The 20,985-nt window shown below is 48.7% G+C and overlaps 1 protein-coding gene and 1 long non-coding RNA gene across 5 annotated transcripts; one reads left to right on the top strand and one right to left on the bottom strand.

The window, feature by feature from the left end:
* Nucleotides 1–103: 103 nt before the first annotated feature.
* Nucleotides 104–12,914, bottom strand: LOC136019921 (uncharacterized). The gene is made up of 2 exons (XR_010615119.1): nt 12,658–12,914; nt 104–498 (listed from the first exon to the last, which is right to left on the bottom strand). It is a non-coding gene; the product is annotated as an uncharacterized LOC136019921 (long non-coding RNA).
* LOC136019919 (leukotriene C4 synthase-like) lies at nt 5,210–19,856 on the top strand. 4 transcript variants are annotated; one of them, XR_010615118.1, is made up of 7 exons: nt 5,210–5,560; nt 8,097–8,255; nt 9,043–9,142; nt 10,133–10,203; nt 10,438–10,519; nt 18,940–19,174; nt 19,796–19,856. XR_010615118.1 is itself a non-coding variant. In XM_065690554.1 (6 exons), exons 2-6 carry the CDS (start codon nt 8,198–8,200, stop codon nt 18,998–19,000), a joined length of 372 nt encoding a protein of 123 aa, XP_065546626.1. In that variant the 5' UTR covers nt 5,210–5,560; nt 8,097–8,197; the 3' UTR covers nt 19,001–19,559. The 4 variants fall into 4 exon arrangements, 2 of the variants coding, with proteins under 2 accessions (XP_065546626.1, XP_065546625.1); XR_010615117.1 differs by lacking the exon at nt 19,796–19,856 and adding an exon at nt 19,268–19,559; XM_065690554.1 differs by lacking the exon at nt 19,796–19,856 and having other exon boundaries at nt 18,940–19,559.
* The last annotated feature ends 1,129 nt before the right edge of the window (nt 19,857–20,985 follow it).

The raw sequence follows: 20,985 nt of genomic DNA on the forward strand, positions 1-20,985 counted from the left end.
AGCCTGGGTTGCGTATTCCTCAGTTGGCACCTCCTTCTTTGACTGAAGTTAAACATTATAGAAACTAGTAGTGTCCTGAAAAAACATCCCAGAAAAACTTGAATTAAGGATAACTCTGTAAGGATTTTATTGTCTCTTTGACACCCATCCTGCTATTTACCAGACAAAATAAATGATTATATTCTTGCAGCACAGTCTGTTGGCATTTCTTTATAAGACAATTTCCTTATAGAAAAGGTGAGACTGATCCTTAAAGTCAGCACACAATAAATGCCCTTGTAGGTGTTGTGCATCCCTGTTCTCCTCCAGATAGGCTGTTTTTCCAAATGGAGGTGCACGCTGATGTCCCAGTTCTCTTGCCCATCTTCTTTGCTGCAGGTAACCACCTCAGAAGGGGTTTTGCTTGCTTGGCTGCTTGTAGCCAGTCCCAGAGCTCTCTGGTTGCTTCGTAATTGTCACTTCTAGTCTTGCCTGCACTCAAGTCTGGCAGGCAGGCAGCTGTGAACAGCAGGCAGTTACTGATCTGGTGGTGTCAGTGAATTAAAATCCTACCTGGCCACCCTGGCCCAGGCAATATCTTTATAGCATTGGATTATATCAGCAAATTATAAGCAGTCATACAGGTTATTGCTAATACTCTTTCTGTGGCACGTGGCTTAGCGAAAGATCTTTTAAATAGATTGTGAGACACCAGTGCTCCTCTTGGGCAACTGCAGGAATTTGAGCTTGAGCTCTCTTAGATCCCATTCTTGCATAACCTGCTTTTATTTGTAATTTCTACTGTTGCTATTCCTGCTGCCAAAAGCTCAGTTGTCACTCAGATACCAGAGCTCTTTTGTCCAAAGGGCAAGGCAAATTATCCTTTGGTATTTGCAGAACTATAGCAACGGCCAAAAATTTAAGAGGGGTATTCAAGAGAAGTCCAAGACAGTGAATGAAGTGCACAAGCTGTTACATGTAGACATTGAAACTGTACAGGGCACAGCATCCATTTGGGATCTCTGCAGGTGCTAAACAAAAGGATTAAATTGGGATGTAAAACTGCAGTGACCAGCACTAACACCAGAGCTTTCAGACACCAAAGACCAAGCTCCTGTGTGCTGCGTTCAATTCTGCTTTGCCAGACCCCAGATAAAAGCCTACTCGGATTGTGCAGAGGTAGGGGATGAACGCTGCCCTGCAGACCGAACTCTCTGTAGCCAGAAGACATCAAGCACTGACTTGGGCATTGAGAACTTTCCTAGTGGAAGTGGCTACCATCCAGACATGCAAAGTTAAAAGTCAGCATTCCAGTTCTGTGCAGTGCGGAGCAGAGAGGGGGATGCTGGAAAAGGTGTCTCCTTAAGTGTGATACAACGGGCAGCAGGATCCGTGTCCCAGTACTGTCCATCTTGCTTATTGCTGTTACAGGCACAAATCAATAGAAGTATGTCTACAAGGTCTGCAGCCAAAGTATTGAAAGTGTAATGGCTTGTGAGGGGGTTGTATCACTAAAAAAGCAAGCCTTCCTTAAAATAAACTTTGAATGCACCTCGCTGTAAGAGGGCAGTGGAATTATGTCAGGAAGCTGGAAGCAGTGGAATACTTCTTGTGTAAGGGCTACAAGAACTCCTCAAATGATAGCAAGTTCTCTCTGCCCTTTTCCCCAGCAGGTACTGGTAGTACAGCTCTAACCAGGAACTCAGTAACTGCCCCTTATCAGAGCACTTACAGACACCACCCATCCCACCTCCAGGCTTTGGGAGGCAGATAGTCTGCAAAGTAACATCACTTCAACTGCCACTTCAGCCTCCCAGTGGCTAAAAGGAAGGGTGTGCAGGCAAGGTTGGTATTCAGCACTGTTTCTGGACATTCTATTCTTTCACACAATTGCATCATGCAACCATTTCACACCCTAAAAATAAACCCAGCTGGTTTTAAAGCAATTCCTGTGTCCCACTGTGGGATTGGCTTTGTGAATGATGAGAGGCAGTTCCTTGCATTTTGCAAAAGCTCCGTGTTCCTGATGAACTCAGAACTTCTCAGAGCCTTCTGGGAAGAGCAAGACTCTCTAAGTTTGAGCCCCTGTCTGTCTGTCTGTCCTGGATTCCCATGACACAGCCCCTAACTGCCTCACTCTGCGGGCCAGCACCCTGTAGCTGCTCTGAAGGTGCTGAAAGAAGGCAGATGCCAGGATTGGTGCCTGGTCCCAGTGGCACCTCTGGGACTGCTCTTGGCCTGGCTTTGCAAGCCAGGAGCATGGATAGAATGGGAAAGGCTCAGAAGGAGCCTCCAATTCTGGTACCTAAAATAGTGTTGCCCAACTTGAGACTCTGGGGGTAGGAGTTACCTTGGTGGTAGACAGCAGAGCTGTTCATGCGATGTCTGGGCTCCATGTGAGGCCGGAGGTGTCACACTCCTGTGGCACCTCTTCCCAGGACAGTGCCCAGCCCTGCTCTCCCTGCGGGTGCCACTACTGTCAGTACACCCAGCTCGGCTCGACCTCAGCTAGGCAACAAGAAACAGTGGCCAGTAACCAGAAACCTGTCCTCTCGCAGACCCGCATCTGCCTCCCATGACCCATAGCTGCTCCTGTCTCCTGGTCCTGTGCCAGCAGGAGATGCGGAGCTCAGCTCTGTTTACTTCTCCTTTGGAGGCAAGAGAAGGGACAGAGCCCATTTGCATTCCTCTGGGCTCAGCTATTTACATGACCCGGGCAGGCTCTTCACACTGCTTACACTGCACTTGTAGCCTCACAACTGCAGCACAGTGTATGTACACCTCACTGGCAGCACCCCCCCCATCCCCAGGATCTGTTCCCTGCCCAGCTGTCCCATGCACTCAGCACATCATTCAGGGCATCTTCTGGGGGCAAGAGCAAAAATGTTCAAAGAACAACAGTCCAAAAGATGACCCACTCTCATCCACAGCATCTGCCCTTGGTTCCTTCCAGAAATGCATTTCAAAACCCTTTAATACCGCTGATGTCAGAGGAGCTGTACAGAAACATCTGTCTGTCTCCTAACGCATCCGTTGTGCTGCTGCCACTGCCTTCTGCCTTCACACAAGCTCCCCTACAGGCCTCATCCCTGTCCCATGCTGATGACTGAAGACTCTCTGGTCTCACTGTCCGTGTTCATCCAGCTCAGCTGCAGCCCAGGGAGATGAACAGGGTGACACAGGGCAGGACACTCAGCAGGACACAGCTTCCACTGAGCAGCTCCACACAAGCAGAGCAGAGCAGCTCTGGTGTGGGGTGACTGGGACAGACACAGCCCATCGCACAGTGACAGCTGAGAAAGCCAAGCTCAGGTCAAGGCATACAAATGGGTGCTGGTAGCCATGGTAAAACACAAACGGGAGGGCTTGAGGTTAAATGCATCTCCTGACTGCGCCTGGGAGGTTTCTTGCAGCTCATGTGTCTCTTTGCAGTGGTGTGGTCCCTGATAACAGTGCTGACCTCCAGCCTCCCGCCTGCATCTCTGTTCGTATCACATTTCACCTACCACAGATCTTCCTCTGAACCACTTCCTTTGTCTCCTTGAAAACTCTTCCTTCCCCCTAACCCTGCATGGGAGAGGACTTTGGTGTGAAATGAACTCAGCCCCTCTCTGATGCTGTGCCCAGCTCTATCTCGTAACTGGGTAGGGCTGGCCAGCATCCGGCTTTCTGTTACAAACAAGACAGAAAAGCTAAAGAGCTCTGTTTCTTCACCCCTGTAATTTAGGGAAAGGGAAGCTGCACTCCATGGCCACTCTTCAGCCTTTGATGTATTTTGATGTGCCCTTTGGCCTTGCAATTTTTTTCCCCACATGGTTATAGGATAATACTAAGTGTGTGCTAACATAAAAGCCGCCAAAGATGTTTGAAAGGCTTGTTTGTCCTTCTGCAAAGGGAAATCCTCCCCCTCCCTGCCATGTGCACTTACTGCTCCAGAGAGAGCACAGAGAAGTACCGTGGCCTTTCTGCCATTGTTCTTTTTTGTTTATTGCTACTTCTGACATTCTGATGAAAAGGGAGTAGGAAAATTGGCAAAACACATGGAAAGGAGTTTCCTCGTGTGACAATAGCACAAGACAAGGCAGGGCAAGAGAGGGGTTTAATTTGCCTGTTTTGATATTTATAACAGATGCTGAGCATAACAGAAGGCATATTATTCATTTGTACGGATCTGTGCCTTTTGATGATGGGTTAAGGGGAGAATTTTGGCATTGCTTTTATACTGATGTGCTTTCTAGTCACATTTAATAAGCCTAAAGCTCACCAAAATGCTTTAGAGGAAAGCTAAAAGAAAATCTCTGACTTACCCCTAACTACATGAGTATGTGTACTCATTTGTGTGGTTTCCCAAAGACTCAGCTCTCCATCTGGGTTTATAGAAAATGGCTTTGAATGTTTTCCCTATTTTATCTGTAAAGTGAACCCTTTACTGAGATGCTGTCAATTTGGGTTGTCAATTGGACTGCCAATTGGAGTACTCAGCCATAGTCCTGCTTGATGCAGTGGAGAGGTTAAAACAAGGGGTTACAGAGGGCTAAAGCAGAGACTGGTTTGGCCCTCAGGAATTCTGCTATAACTAATCATGTAAGGACATTTATGTGACTGCTTTGCTATGCCACAGATACAGAAATCTCAGGAGTATGTATCTGAAATCCACCTAGATGAAGAGGCTAACGTGCTTCTCTGGTACATACTGAGTTTGTACTCCAAGGGATGCTTCATATAATGCCAGCATGGATGTTGCCGATCTAGTTGAAAACATCCCTGCTCATTGCACAGGGGCTGGACTAGATGACCTTTGAAGCTCCCTTTCAACCCAAACCATTCTGATTCTATGACTCTTAAACCAAACACCTACTATTTTACTTTCTGAAAGGAGAAGCCTCTGTGTCAATGCACCCTTTAGGAAGACACACTAATTCCTGACACGCAAAGCTTTTATGGCTATTGCAGAATGCAGATCCCAGGACACATTTCAAAATCCTCAGGGGATCTGAGCCAGCCAGGAGCCATGGTGGGAATTCCAGAGCAGAAATCCTCTGCAGCTGACCTCACTTCCTAGGAACAGCCGCCCATGGCCAACTGCATCTTTGTAAGGGACCAAATCGTGCGTTGGCCGTGGTTTTAGTCTGTCCTTCCTTTTAAAGCTGCAAAATCCAAGAATTCCGGGAAAATTTCAACACAAGTTGGTCTGAGTTAACACAAATCTCCACATAGATGGGAGGTCCAGGAAGACACGTCACTACCTCCAGTGTCCCAGCCTGAGTGAGCATGAGTTGAACAGACTGAGGCACTTGCAGCTGAGCTCTCTTTCATTCTCCTCTTGAACTAGAAAAACTCTTCTCTCTCTGTGTGGCTTTTAATTAGTTTGAATGAAAACCTCTCTCTTTTTTGCTGTGTGGCTGTTAGAGACCAAACCGTTCTTGCAAGCACTGCCACGGGCACGGGTTTGGACGTGCTAAGGCTGCAAAAGAATTTGAAGAGAAAGGAAGCACAAGCACCAACTAGATCAGAAAATACTTCTGTACTTTTACAATGCAGTTGGAAGGATGAGGCACCCTCCACGCTGCACAGCTGAAGGGTAAGTTGCTCAGCTGCAAAATGTTCCCTTTTCCACTAACTTGGCCTGTTGTACCCTCAGGAAATACATTTGTATGGGGATGTCACTGCATATAACAGTGCTGGACTCAGTGCTGCTGGCTGCTCATTGTTCTGCTGCTCCTGGGGGGTAATAGGCACTGCAAACTCTGTACTCCTCCAGAGTCCTCCAGATGTCTTCTTCCTTTTGCGCTGCTTATTTTTCTTCCCAAGTTTATTTTGAAGCCCTATCAGTGTTGCAGCTCAGCTCACTGTGTGGCCCTAGAGCGGTAAATTAGGAGGCAGAAAGGATTAATAGCTGCAGGAAGAGGGGCAGAAGCAACCATGGGCACAGAGAAATGCCTCTAGCAATGAATCAGTGGGAGCTGCGAGGAGTTTGGACTGTATCACGCCCAGCTGCTCTGTGATGCCGGGCCATGTTTACACTACGTAACCTGGAGAGCAAAGTACATGCTGGGGAGTGAGGGTGGGACAGTGTTTTGTTAGTTCCTGCTCAGTAAATCCATCCCGAGGGATGTGGCAGCCATTCAGGCTGAGCCTCCTGCAAGCAAGTCTCCCTTTGTCTGTGGACAAGAGTTTTCTGTCTGATCAATAGTGTGATCTGAGTCACTGCTCGGTTGTACAGTCATTAGGTTGCATGGAAGTTGGCTGAGGCTGGGGGGAGTGAGGTGGATGCTGAGTCTGCAGGATGCTGAGTCCATCCACTGGTGACAGTCCCATCACTGAAGGGCATTTGGTGCTGGGAGGAGGGTACTTGTGTCTGCTCCTTGCAAAAACAGCATGAGAACAGAAAATAAGGCAAGTTGTGATGGTGACAGATAGGGACAAGAAAAATGTTTTGCACTTCAGGAGGTAAAGACAGCTTGAAAAATTATGCTTATGGGGGAGGAAGAAGGAGGGGAGAGACATCTGTGCTTGTGTACTCATTCATGTTTCTACTAGCCTTTATTATATTTAGAGTATGCTAGATGATACTAGAAGTACTTTGCATCTAATGATGATCTGGGGAGCAGGAGTGCTCTGTGACAGCCTTTAAAGCTCCTCATGGCCAGGTTTCCTTACACATATTTGACGCTTTTGATGCGGGTTACGCTGCACTGTCACCTGATGCAGGTGTAAGCCCAGATCTTTTTTGTTCAGTTGTTTTGCTTAATGTTTTCTTTTGCTAGCAGGCTGCAATCAGACAGGAGCAGAGCAAAATCAAATGTCATTAAACACTGCGAGACCTCTGCCCTTTCTGGGCTGACTCAGCTGAAGGCTGAGTCCTTCATTTCTTTAACAGCTGAATGGGAGAAAAAGAAACACAATGTCCCTTGTTTTTCTAAAGAGTCACTGGAATGAAAAAGAATCCATTCTGAGATGAAAGAATTAATCTTAGAGATGGTGCTTGGATAACGGTGGTGTCTGTGTTTGATGTTTGGAGAAATACTAAGCTGGGACATTGCTATAGCCTCCTTGAGTGCCTTTATCCCTTAGAGAAAGGCAGAAAACCAGAACCAGCTTATTGCTTCTCAGAAAGTCTATCAAGGACATCAAGCATACAATGTAATTTCTGTAAACTGCTTTAATCTGATCTCATTTTCTATAATAGTGATGTTTAACGATCACTTTGTCTTAACCTACTTTCCTTCCTCCCTGTCCGAAGGGAAAATTCTTTGAATGAAAGGAGAGGAAGGAAACAAAGCCAACAGCCCCAGCAGCTCACAGCCAGGCCAGTTTTGTGCTGTTAGGCAGGAATTAGCCAAATGCGTCTCCCCTGACGTGTGTGTCTCTCCTTTTGCTATATCCTGATGAATTCTGCAGGGTTTTACCCACAAAGTACTCTCTTTGGTGTTTACAATAGGAGTTAATTTGTCTGAGGATTGATCAGAAACCATAAGTGCCCAGCTCCCACCCTTGCCAGTAGAAGGGATGACTCTAACACCCTCTTGGTGTCTGACATTTTTGGATCCATCCCCAAGTAAAGTATCACCAGGCACAACAGATCTATACCTTGTATACTTCATGACATCCTGTCGTACCATTGCAGAGGGGTTTTCACTTGGGCTTTACGCAATGCTGTCTCAGAGTCTGAGTTGCATTCAGTGTCTAACGTGTGCTTCCCAGCTCTGTGCACACAGTGGTGTGTGCTCTGAGAAGCTGCCTGTCCTGGTGCTGAAGTGGTACAGGACAGCCCAAGTGGGGCGCAGTTTCTCATGCAACATCAGCAGGACGGATGTGGCTTGGCCTTTGTTAGAGGCAGTTTTAAACCAGACGCCTCAGGGGGGTGGATTGCTGGGTTGTTGAGATCTGTCCCCCCATTCAATTCTCAGTTCCCCTCTTATCTCTCACATGTTCACTCTCTGTTGGCTCTCCCACTTCCTTGTAACTCATTCCTTGAAAAGGGAGGATGGGAACAGAAATAACTCTATTAGACTAGTCTCTGCCCCTTTACATTTCCTCGAGGCATATGCTAATGAATAAGCCAGACTCCTCCTGGGTTTAAGCACCATGTACAAACCTTCCCTGTTCCATTACAGCAAACCTATGCTGCCAGCTACTACTGCACACTGCTGCATCAGGAAGGATTAAACTTGCTCAGAGGAGATTCTGATCAAGAAATCAGATTTTGTATGTCAGTATGTTGGATCAGATTCATCTGCTGGCTGCTGTGACAGTCCTGGGAGTCCTGGAGCAAGGTAGGAACTATCGGATGCACATGCCCAAATACTTCTTGAGTCAGTCTGCTGTACCTCCACTGATGTCCTTTCACTCACATATGTAAGTTCTGCTGTTGCACTGGCACTGGTTTTCAGACAGTGGAGTGATACCTTGTGTGGGTTTTGAAAAGTGTACAACAAAACAAGTGCCTGTGAAGCCCTTGCTCTGAACTGACCTTGCTAGATCTTCTCTACAAACATGTAGATTGTCTCTCTTTGAAAAATGGGTTAACAGCAGTTCCTGAGGTTTTCCAGCATTCAGAGAGTACTGCAGTGTGGGAAGGCAGAAGAACAGGCAGTGGTGGGCCGCACAGAACATCTCCCAGCCATGGTTCCACACTGCATGACAATTTAGGTCAGTGTCTGGGTGGTTTATCTGTGGCATCAGTCCCCTCCTTCCTCAGCTATCAAGACTTGGAAGGGGAAAACATTAAAGATTGAAAAAAAACTTAAAATTGGCAGTAACAAAGTATGTCTGAACTGTGTAACCTTTTCTATAGGTAATAGATGATCTGTTGATTACACAAGAGAGAAAGCAGATGTCTGATGGTGGTACATGAATGCATACTCCTCGCTTCACTGTTGTTCTGGGCCATTCCTTTTCCTCGTCTGAAACATATCTGTGATTTTCATCCAGCTTTCTCTGCTATGCAGAGGTGCAGGGTTAGGAGATCATGATCTTTTGACCCTACCTCTGGTAGTCTCCCTGCCCCACCATGCCCAGCCACAGGACTGACCACTGCTACTTTTCTCTCTTTTGCTGCAGCCTACTTCTTCCTCCAGGTGATCTATGCTAGGAGGGCATTTGGCATTTCTCCTCCAAAGATCTCAGGCCCACCTGAATTTGAGAGGATCTTTCGAGCACAGTAAGAAACTCCTCTTACAAGATGCTTGCCAGATCTCACATCTAATGGCACTGCCCTTCCCCTGCTTTGCTGTTCATTTCTCGTGACTGTAATTCTTAAATTACCCCTCTTGGGGTTAAGTTAATAGGCTTAAGAGTACCAGGACTCTCCCCATGTGAGTGCTAAACACACCAGCCACTGCTTATAGGAATCACACAGGAATCTGCTGAAGAGTGAAGGGCTGCTAAAGACAGTTGTTGGTGCCTGAGACTTAGGCTGGTTATAGCCAAGCAGCGTCAAAGCCTCAGGAAGCTTCAGCCCTGCCCTGAACCTTGCTCACTAGAAATGACAAGCTCCCAGAGAGACCTCAGCTGGGGCTGGGACTGGGATAGACATGATCCAGCATCTCTGGTGTGACTTCTGTGCTAGGGCTGCAGTGGGAAGAGAAGCAGAGAGAGAGGAAGCTTCCACTTCTGCTGTAGCTGAGCCCTGAAAGAAAAGCAACCAGGCAACAGAAGCAGGATGCCCTCAGCCATCCCCTTCTCTGCTCCTTTGCCAGCCTGGAGTCAACCTTATCCAGCATCTCCTGTCCATACTACTTTGTCTTTGGGGGGATGGGGCATGGCCTACAGCGAACTGCTCTCTCCTGCATAAAGCCCAAGTTGCTCTGGCCTTATCTGCTTGAGATGCACTTCACTCTCAACGTGTCTGCAACCTGCTGGAGCATACCTTTCTTGTGGCTTTGGGTCTGCAGCACTTGGGAAGGGGCACCAGGGGTGGTTCATAGAGCCCTTCTGTGTACAAACTGACCTGGGCATCTTTGACTTAATTTCTTGTGCCCTGGAGACCCAGTTTCTTCTTGTGAATAAAGGTGGAATGGGAGTTGTGCAGAAAGATGGCAACTTGAGCTCTAAAAAGCAAGAGCTTCCAGCATCTGGAAACTGCTGGAGGAAGCAAAACCAGAAGATCTTCCTCCTTTCCCTTATTTATGACCTTCCTCTTTCCTGCCAGGGTGAACTCCTCTGAGTATTTTCCCATTTTCCTGGCACTTCTGTGGCAGGCTGGACTCTTCTTCCATCAAGGTGAGAATAGCCCATTACCTGGTTTGTCACTGGATCTGTCCCCCTGAGCACGGCCCCAGTCCTCAGGTCCTGCTCACCTTCCAAACAATAAATCAGGCAGTAATTCTGTCCCTGATGGGGTGGTGGAGCCAGAGGAAACAAAGCCTCTATTCCTTCACTTTGGGCTACCTGCCTGGCTCAAAGCAGCTCTAAAAAGCCTTTGGAGATGGTCACTGTAAATTCTCTCAACTGCAGGTCTGGCTGCAGCCTTGGGTCTGGTCTATCTCTATGCCCGCTACCGCTACTTCATGGGATACAAGGCATCATCCTCAGAAAGGTGAGCACCTCTGGCAGCCTGGAGTACGTGATAACCGCTGGGCTTTGCGTTTGGGAACATAATGTGCTTCAGAGAAGCTCCAGACTCCTCCTGGCTGCTCTGGTGTCCCTGCATGACTCAGCCTTGCCAAGCTCTCCCTGGGGCATAACACGGGCATGGGTACAGGGCTGGGGCCAGAGACACAGACACAGGGCAAGGCCGGAGCTGCCCTGAGCCCTTTGCGGGTATGCGTGTGCTCTTTTGGGGTGGGAGCAGGGTACAGGACCCCATGCAGGAGGCAGGGGACAGCCAGGGGCTGCCTTTCCACCCCGTTATGGAGTGAGAGCAGTGATGTTTGGCCTCAACAGGCTTCCTCTCTCCTACCAGGCTTGCCCCGATATACTTTGGCACTGGAGTTCTTTGGATTCTTGTTGCAGCATCAGCCCTGGGCATCCTGCATTTCTTCCTCTCTCTCTACATGGGGCTGAACATCCTCCACCTTCTCAAAGCGTGACTCACTGCTCTGTTCCTCATCAGTGTCCTCGCCTTCCAAGTCCTGCTCCCTCCTGCCCCCAGTTACAGACTGCCTGCAACAAACACAGTCCCCAGTGACAAATCCACCCTCACCTGAGTTTTTAACACCTCCCTCCTTGCTGCCAAGCACCAGCATGAACTGCTGAGCTCTTCAGGAGGTATTTTTCCCCTGTGGCACTTTAGGTGTCAAGGGCTCCATATTTGGCAGCTCCATCATGGCTTATGCAGAAACAACAGTGCTCCAAAACAGGGGGAGCTGTAGGAAAACCGGACACATAAAAGCAAACTCATCTTAGCTTGAGCTTCCAAGTGAGTTACCCTATGGAACTGCCATGTGTTCCCCTTCCTCCAGAGGCTCTGCCTCCAGCTCAGGCACCAAATGTGGGTTCATTCCAGTTTACCAAGTCCCACGCCTAAGAAAGGCATTTGTTTGCAACCAGATGTGGGTTGAGGCATAACAAAAGAGGTGAGGGATAAACAGGAGCAGCCACCAACATGTTGTGCAAAAGTCTGTTAGTGCCCTTATAATGGTTATTAGCCACTGTCCAGGGGTGATGCTGTAAATCAGAGTGCACAAACTCCTAACCACTACTGCATGTGCTATTTTGAATATTGCTGAGCAACAACATGCACAAATAAAAAGCTGAGCTTGCTGTGCTGGGTGTCTCTTGGTGGGTCTGCAGTTAAGAGAGGAGAAAAACATGAACATTTGAATGCAAAGCAGCTGCCTCAGTTTCCCTGCTGTGCAGTGCAACACAGCCTGCAACCCTACATCCTGCAGGAAGAGAGTTCTGAGTAGAGAGAAGCTGATTTTCAGAGGATCTGAGACTGGTGTCTTTGCTGCTCAGCACTAAACAGTGGTCCCCACTGGGTGTTTTTCCCAGTGCTCAGGTCCCACTCTGGGCTTCCTGAGGCAAGAAGGGATAGATTTGCATGGAGCCCTGCATTCACAACACTGATGCTTTTGGCCATCAGTCTACTCATGTCAGCAGCACAGCTCAGAAAACACCAGCCCTGTGCCATCACCACGGGGGGGGCCCACAGCAAATCAAGAGAGCAAAAATAACTGCATTAACATGCTGCCAGTCTAACCACTTTTCAAAGCCCGCTGTCCTCCCCTCCCAGCAGTGGGCATATCTAGACTGTAAGAACAAAAGAGATATTTCTCTTGGAAGAAGTGATTAATTTTTTATATTGCTTCATTTCCTTCCCTGCATTTTAAATTGCCTTAGCCAGCAAAGCCCCCAGTCCATTTCCCTTTCAGGCTCTCCTGCGTTGGAGCTGTGCTGCTGCGTTGAAGTTGGCAAACACTGCAGGGAAAGGCTTAAATCCATACAAAAATAACTATAAACCAGTGGTCTCTGCAAAGTTTTCAGTGCAGCAGGGTCCCATCCTCACAGGACCCCTCCCCCCGGGTGTCACCACAAGATAAACAAGGACAGAATAACTTTTTTTCTGACATCTTTGACAATACACTTAAGGAAAAGGCTGAACATTGTTTAACCCCGGCTGTGCTTTAGCAAGGCCAGGGAGGGACAGACATACCACCTGCCCGCAGTGAGATTTTTCTTAGCCTTTACATTAGCACATCCCACCATCTCCTGAAGTCAATTCTCAGTCCTCACCTTTTTACCAGCATAACCAGTCACCTTCCAGAGGGTCAATACAGGAGGACCAGCCCCAGCTGACGGTGAGGATCCTAACTCCGTTTCAAACCTCTGATGTCTCGGGTTAGTCCAAGCAGGTGCTGAAGGGTTCTGCAGCCACAACCTCCATCTCCAACTCTGCAACCTGTAGTGTCGGCCCGGAGTCTCTTCCCACCTCGGCCCAGCTTCTGTGTGTGACAGGGCTGCAGAATGACTCAGAGGAGGGAAGTTAATGATTCAGCAGGAGGCTGTAGCAAGCTGGCTTCTCCCCTTGGATGCACAGAGGACCATTAAAAATCCTGTCGCGGCACAGCCAGGCTCCGGCCTTGACTGTCACTGGTTCTGCTACAGAACAACCGCCCGGCACACCATCCCCTTCAGACAACTGTCAGAGGGGTCGTGTCAGGTGCCTCTAGCAGAAGGAAAGCTTTTCCTCTCCACCCAGGGACGCTGTCATTACTCTGCTACTTCATAACTGTAATCCAAGGAGATCACCTTGCCCAGGGCCGTGGCTCAGCAATGCAGGCAGGATTTACCCAGTTCAAAATGCCACCACACAGCACAGTGCCCCAGCACTGCATGAGCCCTCTTTGCCCGCTCACACCTCCTGCGGTGATGCTGAGGGGCCAGGTTTGGCCTGGCAGGGGGTGTGCGGGGAGGGGACATGGGGCCTGCCCCTGCCACCACAGCGGGAGGCGGCTCCGGGGCCACCATGGAGCTGGTGTGAAGGCCCAAAGGCTGCCCCCTCAGTGCCTGGGGCTGCCCCATGGAGCCACCCCAGCTCCCCCATCCCGGGACTGTGCCCTGGGTGAACGTTATTTCTCTAGCGCTACGTCCGGCTCTGGAGCCCTCAGGACAGGAAGGACATGGACCTGTTAGAGAGGGTCCAGAGGAGGGCCTATAAAACGCTCCAAGGGCTGGAGCACTTTTCCTATGAGGAATGGCTGAGACCTGGGGCTGTTCAGCCTGGAGACGACTCAGGGGAAACCTTATTGTGGCCTTCCAGTACTTAAAAGGGGCCTGTAAGAAAGATGGGAAAAGACTTTTCAGCAGGGTCTGTTGCAACAGGACGAGGGGCGATGGCTTTGAACTAAAACAAGGGAGATTCAGGCTGGACTTTATAATTTTATAGCAAGGGTGGTAAAATCTTGGCACAGATTGCCCAGAGAGGTGGGAGATGCCCCATCCCCGGAGACACCCAAGCCCAGGCTGGACGTGGTCCTGAGCACCCCGATCTAGTTGAAGATACCGTGCTCACTGCAGGGGGTTAGACTGGATGAGCTCTGGAGGTCACTTCCAACCCAAACCACCCCATGACTGTACGGTTTTACTGTGCTCCAGTGCGCTAAACCGGCTGAGGGGGAGCTGCCTGAGGGCGAGCCGGCTCTGGCGAGACCCGGCTGAGGGGGCCAAGCTGCCGTGGCGGCGGGGATGAGCCCCGGCTGCTGCGCCCGCAGCTTGAGGCGGCAGAGAAGCCACGTCCGGTGCCCCCTGCGGCCCCAGGCCCCCCCGCGGCCCCGGCAGGCAGCGCTGCCCGCCCCTCCCCGGGCTCCGGCCGCCGCCGCTCGGGAGAGGGCGCTGGTGCGACGCGGCCGCCGGGCCCGGGGCGGCTGAGGAGGCCGAAGACCCGCTCCGAGCCCTCCAGCGCTGCCGGCGGCGGCTGCACCCCGAGAGGCGGGCGGGGCGCCCCTGGGTGCACCCCAGGCCAGGCCCGGCGCAGCGCTCACACAAAGCACGGCCGGGGCCGCACCCGGGCACAAACCTGCTTCAGGTTCTGCCTGTGCTGGGCCGGGCCCTCGAGTCCAGGTTATTGGGGTGGGGGAGCCTTGGAGCCCCCCCGAAATCTCCTGGAGCTGGCTTACAACAGACATCAAGAGCCTCCATGCAAGAGCTTTATGGATTCCCGGGCTCCTTCCTGCTTCCTCCCCTTCCAGCTGCCAGATCAGTGTCAGGAAAAGGGAGGAAAAGGTTCTGCCTCTGATATTTGGAAGCAAATCCACTGTGATAACTGCGGCAGCCTCCCAGGCAGAGCAGGCAGCCAGGCGGGAGGGAGGCCAGCAGAGCGCAAGGGAAACCTGCAGAACCAGCGAGAACGGTTTTATCAGGAGAAACGCAGATGTTGAACTTGTAAACAAGCTCCAGCCCTATGGGGCTTGTTCCCACGCGCAGAGTGAGTGACAATGCAGATGCAGAGCTCTGTTTTCCCTGATGGAGCAGCTGCCATCCACCGGCGCGTATGTGTTCCCATTTCTGTCTTCACAGGAGCCTACCTGGGTTCCTTTTTGTGCCGCAGCACTGAAATTTGTGGCTTATTTTTATCTTGAACACTTCAAGGGTGCCCACATGTACTTTCCTACCTATCATGTGATGGCCTGTGCAGGTACGCACAGAAACAGGGCTGGTGTGCAAACAGCAGTGGGGTTACATGTGGACCCCAGCGCTGTGCCTTGGGGCTGGGGGAAAACCACACCTGAGCCCAAGAAAGAGCACCCTGCTCCCTCCAGAGAATGGCTTGGTGGGATGGATGGAGCACATCCTTGAATTTCCCTGGGAAGCAGCACCACTTTCCTTGCAGATGTGTTTGGGAGGGAAGCTCCTGTGGGGCTGGGAGAGGAGGGTGCAGCTGGTGGCCCTGGCTTTGTGGCGCTGGCATGTCACCCAGGTTTCCATAGCACCAGCATCCATAACACAAGGCCAAGGGGAGAGAAAGAAGTAGGTCAGACAAGGCTAACAATACCCAGACGTGTCTATCTACAGCTCAGCCTGATCCAGGAAAGGGAGTGAAACCGAGGAGAAAGGGAGAGGGAAGGGAGGAAAAAAAAGGAAAACACAAAGTGTTCATAGTTCAGCAATGTATTTCTTTGCCTCAAAAAAATAAGGACCTTTTAAAGCCACCTTTGTGTATCAGTACTGAGAGACTAGCACCCACCTCCTGCCCATCTGACAACAGGCTACAAGCGAATTCAGATGCTAATTTGGAGCCAGACTTCTCAATGGGTCTTTATTTCTGCAGCAGCTCCAGGATCAGAGCTCTGGGGAACCAGCCGGCTGGCGCTGTGAGGATGCTAAAGACCAGTCCTGTGGGACACTTTACTTTCCCCTTGCCATTTCTCATCCTGATTTTGTTACCCCTTGTCTTAATTTTACTTGTTTACATTCAGATGACTTCAAGGGCAAGGAAGAAGGAAGGTAGGCTGAAGTTGTGTAACAGAAATAACCACGCTAGTGACCCATTTTATGTGCTGAGTCTGCAGAGGCCTCGCTGTCAACATCACAGCATTTTAGTGCTTGTCTGCTTGCAATATGGTCATTTTGAGCTATACATCCATCAATGCCGACGCTGAGAAGGGCATTACGGGAAGGAAGATCCAAAACCCTCTTGATCTGAGTATACATGTGGACACTCAGATCCGTCACGTGTGCAACAGAGCAGGAGCAGAGATAGGAGTGCTTTGTTGAGGGGAATTGAGGGTGTAGGTGCAAGAGCACAGCCCTCACTGAAGGGACTGCAGTGGGCTGAGGTGAAGAGTGTGACTCTGGCTGACCTGTGTCATACCTGCAGTTTGAGAGCACTTTGGTTTGAATGCCACAGTGTTGCAGCAGAGATGAAGCCATGGATGGACTGCAGGGTGCTTCAGACAAGTCTGTGAGCGCAGGCCCCTTGCCCTTTACATTAGCACAGGCCATGGCCCTATGCAGTAAAAGTCATTCTTGGGTTAGATAGTGGGGTAAAATCCAAACAAAACCAAAACTATCTGCCACTTTGTATGTGGGGTCAAGACAGGGAGGCCAGAGAAAGCTGGGTGACCCCAAACAGCTACAACAATGTTACCCTGCAAGGGGTGGAAGTTGGGATCATCTTATCAGCAAGGACAAAAACTGTGAGCTGCTGTGGTCACTACTCCTGAGCCTGCCCTTGGTGAGTGGCTAAAATAGGCATCATTTCACAAACACAGGTGACTTAGAATAACAAGAGCTCAGGCACTGTGTTACTTGCTTTGCCACAGATACCACAGCAGCTCTCCCAGGTCTGGACTCGATCACCTCACTGTGAAGTATTCATAGCTTTACAGCTCATTCTCCTTCTGAGAGGACATAAGGAAATGCAGACAAGGCTTATTGCAAGGGATGGAAATGAACACTTGGCCACCTCTCTCTTAGTGGGTACAGGGCTGAACTGCCAAAGAGCTGTTACCCTTCTGTCTGAGTAAAGAAACCTCTGAGAGCAGCCTGATGAGCTCAGTACAGCACTGCACAGCCAGATGGCTTCTGGATCAGAGCTGACTCATGCCCACCTAGTTCAGAGTCAGCCAAAACATGCAGATACCTAAAGTGAGCTGGTAGAAGACACTTCTACAGATGTAACTGCATTCACAGCAAGGTAGCTAGTTCTGTTGGTAAAAAACAAAGGCATTCTGCCAATTGCCATAATGATAATGTTGCAGAACCAGAACAGTAACAGGCCTGAGTTACCTTAATGAACAGAAAAGCATCAGATAGGTGAAATACCAATGGAGCCCTGCAACCACCAAGGGAGCTGAAGAAAGGCAATCTTCCATTATAGTAGTGACAGGGATGGTGAGCATAGGCTGTGGATAACCTGGCAGTATAAGAGAAGGGTGATAGAGTCAAACAATACAACAGTGGTCTCAGAGAGAAGGAGGGACTTGGGTATCTGCTTTTTCACTAGAGCAGTGTCCATCAACCTCTCCAACTGGCTTCCACACTGGCTTGGTTCTCGATGAACTACAGCTTAGGAAATGTGGGAAAAACAAGCTCTGACTAGTTATTGCTGCAGACCGCCATTTTTTAGAGTAATGAATAAAGAGACAAAAAAGTGAAAATTAAGAAATAAAGGTGAAGTGTAACCAAAAAACCTCTTAAATTACCCAAAGCAAAAGTAAGAGGGAGGGAGGGTGCATTATCAAAGCTGGGAATTTGCAGCATAGAAGATGATGAAGGTGGCCCTGTTATCTAATATGGTAGAACACACATTATACATATTTAATAGCATCGTTTAGCTTGTATTTGTTGCACCATCACACCTAGAGGTTGTTTCTAGAGCCATGGGGAGTGACAGAAAGGTTATGATTGAATTCAAGGGCTTTTGACTGGGAGTCACATTCAGCGAGAAACTTAGAAACCATTGGTAGCATAAGACTTCCCTGCATTTCCTGTTTTCAGACGTCAGATGATAAAGCAAGTCAGCTGCTAGCAGTATTTGTTGAGTTCATCAGGTTTGCAGATTACCTGCAAGATCCTGAATTATGCTTATATGCAAATGTGAGGAACATGTAACACACAGCTGATGAGATGAGATACAAAGGATGAAGCTTATGACAGAGGCAGAGGAACAAATGCATAACATGTAGTTAGGAAAGAGAGAAAGGGAAGGCGCAGACAGCGATGGGGTCAGGGTGATGGATAATGAGTTCTGTCATCTTTTCAAAGCAGGTATTTAAACTCTGGTCACTATTCTCTTCTCCCTGAAATGGCAAATGCTGACCCATAAGAGAATTTTTAGTAATTATTTTTTTGCATTGCAATAATATCTCAAAAACCTACTCAGAAATCAGCATCTGCATAATTTCCAGAGACACAAAGTGTCTTCGTACAAGTAGATGCCTGTAAAACCCTTTAACCGGAGCTGTAGATACTCTCTGTGATTTTCTTGCCCCCCCCCAAAAGGAACTTAATCAAGCAAGCAAATAGAGATTTATGACTGGTATCAAACAGAAATGTCCTGAGCAGGGAGGGGAGCAGGCTTCAAGGAAGAGCTTTACTTCAGTCCAGCTTAACACTATACATGTTTTAATGTGTTCAGCTGTGACAGTTATTTTTCTCCTTCCTAGAGGCTGGTGCAGTGCTGTGTTTTGGCTTTAGTCTGAGAACAATGCTGATAACACACCAATGGCTTAGTTGTTGCTAGGTAACATTTACTCTGATGAAGGGCTTTTCAGTCTCATGCTCTGCCAGTGAGGAGGAGCACAAGAAGCAGAGAGGAAGCAAAGACAGGACACCTGACCCAAACTTAGTTTTATATTCTCTCCCCTCATTATTTTCTTTATCATTATTATTAGTAGTAGTTTTGTATTATACTTTAGTTATTGGATTGCTCTTATCTCAACCCATGGGGTTTACATTCTTTCCATTCTCCTCCCTATCCTGCCTGGAGGTGAGTGAGTGGCTGAGTGGTGCTGAGTTACCAGCTGGGCTTAAACCACGACACATCTGTACTCAGCTTTACATATTTCTCTGCAGGTTGGACTGGTGCTCATCGTCTCCTGGTGCAGGTCTCTGCTCCCAGCCCCAGTCACCATGAAGTCTGAGGGAACTGGGGATGTTGCACAGGGCCTATGTGACTGTGGCAGATCATTTCTTCAGCAGATTTCTACCCAGGAAGGCTCCTCTCTGCACATTTTTTACCAGATGGACCACACAAAACCCAGCAAGCTGAGCTCGGCTTAGGTTACAGCCATCCCCAGGGCTGAACAAGGTGAAATTTATCTTCTGGGAATGCAAGTGGGAACATGAGAGCAGCTCCTGTCCCCAGCAGCCTCGGTGGCAGGTGTTCTTCTCCCCTTCACAGGAGCAGGCCAGTGAAATTCTGAAGTAGAACAAAGCCCTTTCATAGAAAAAAAAGTACTTGAAGCTACAGCATGAGTTGCTGACAGACATGCTGCCAGACACACCACAGCTCAGCTGTGTCTGCTGGAGAGCAAGGTAGACGTGTCAGGCTGGCACCATAAAACAAAAAAGCCAGGTAAACTAAAGATGCCTGAGTCCTAGAAGAAATCATGCAAGCAAGACCTGGAAGTTTACATGTGTAAATTACACAGTAATTTCCTTGCTTAAGAAACCTAATAAAATCCTGCATTAGACGCTTCCAGCAACATTTTTATCCTCTATCTCACACTTTGCAAGTGTTCACATACCACATGGGATTGCCTTTACTTGCAAAAACACTAACCAGAGATAGCCTCTCAGGAGAAGGGCTGCTGCTGTTAACAGTAACTCCACTTGAATTGCTAATTATTTTCATCTTTCAAGCACTGCCTATATGTTGGCTAATAATAACTCTTTTGGTAACTATTTCTGTCTTTGCTTCTGTTCATAGCCACATTCCCCGAGACATGGCTGTACCCAACATCCTGTTGCTGTGCTGAGTTTCAGAGCAGGCAGGTATTTTGCCTACACTTAGTAGCAATTACGTATTTGCAATGAAGTCATATGATCTTTCCTCTAACACTGGAAGAATATGCCTGCAGCAGAACTTCATGCTGGTGTAAGCACAGGATGATTTTCATTTCCTAAGAGGCCTCTAAAAAGAAAACTTATGTCAGAATGCTGTTTGACCACAACAAACATATGGTTGAGAAAGTATTGGGCAAACTGTATCCTGGCTGCATAAAAAGGAGCGTGACCAGCAGGTCGAAAGAGGTGATCCTGCCCCTCTACTCTGCTCTTGTGAGACCTCACCTGGAGTATTGTGTGCAGTTCTGGTGTCCTCAACATAAAAAGGACATAGAACTGCTGGAACAAGTCCAGAGGAGGCCACGAGGATGATCAGGGGACTGGAGCACCTCCTGTATGAAGATAGGCTGAGGAAGTTGGGACTGTTCAGCCTGGAGAAGAGAAGGCTGCGTGGAGACCTCATAGCAGCCGTCCAGTACCTGAAGGGGGCCTATAGGGATGCTGGGGAGGGACTCTTCATCAGGGACTGTAGTGACAGGACAAGGGGTAACGGGTTAAAACTTAAACAGGGGAGGTTTAGATTGGATCTAAGGAGGAAATTCTTTCCTGTGAGGGTGGTGAGGCACTGGAATCCGTTGCCCAGGGAGGTTGTGAGTGCTCCATCCCTGGCAGTGTTCAAGGCCAGGTTGGATGAAGCCTTGCGTGGGATGGTTTAGTGTGAGGTGTCCCTGCCCGTGGCAGGGGGGTTGGAACTAGATGATCTTGAGGTCCTTTCCAACCCTAACTGTTCTATGATTCTATGATTCTAAACCAGGCTTTATTTAGATAAGAAAAATAAGAACATTAGATAGCAAGAAACCAGCCAGTACAGCCCACTTCAAAGCCATGAATCACGTGGATCTTGGTGCGTAAACAGAGAACCCATTTTCCATCATTATTCAAATGCAGTAATGGGGACTAAAAAGACCAATCAGACTAATAAAATGACACAGAGTAGATGTACCTCGGTGTAAGATTATTAATAGACATTAGAAGAAGACAAAAATTATAATTAACTCACTGTTGGAAATGCAAAGGCTTCAACAGGGATTAGCAAAGGGATTTGCTTTACAC

This window comes from Lathamus discolor, chromosome 10 (assembly GCF_037157495.1).
Source record: "Lathamus discolor isolate bLatDis1 chromosome 10, bLatDis1.hap1, whole genome shotgun sequence".
Taxonomy (NCBI): domain Eukaryota; kingdom Metazoa; phylum Chordata; class Aves; order Psittaciformes; family Psittacidae; genus Lathamus; species Lathamus discolor.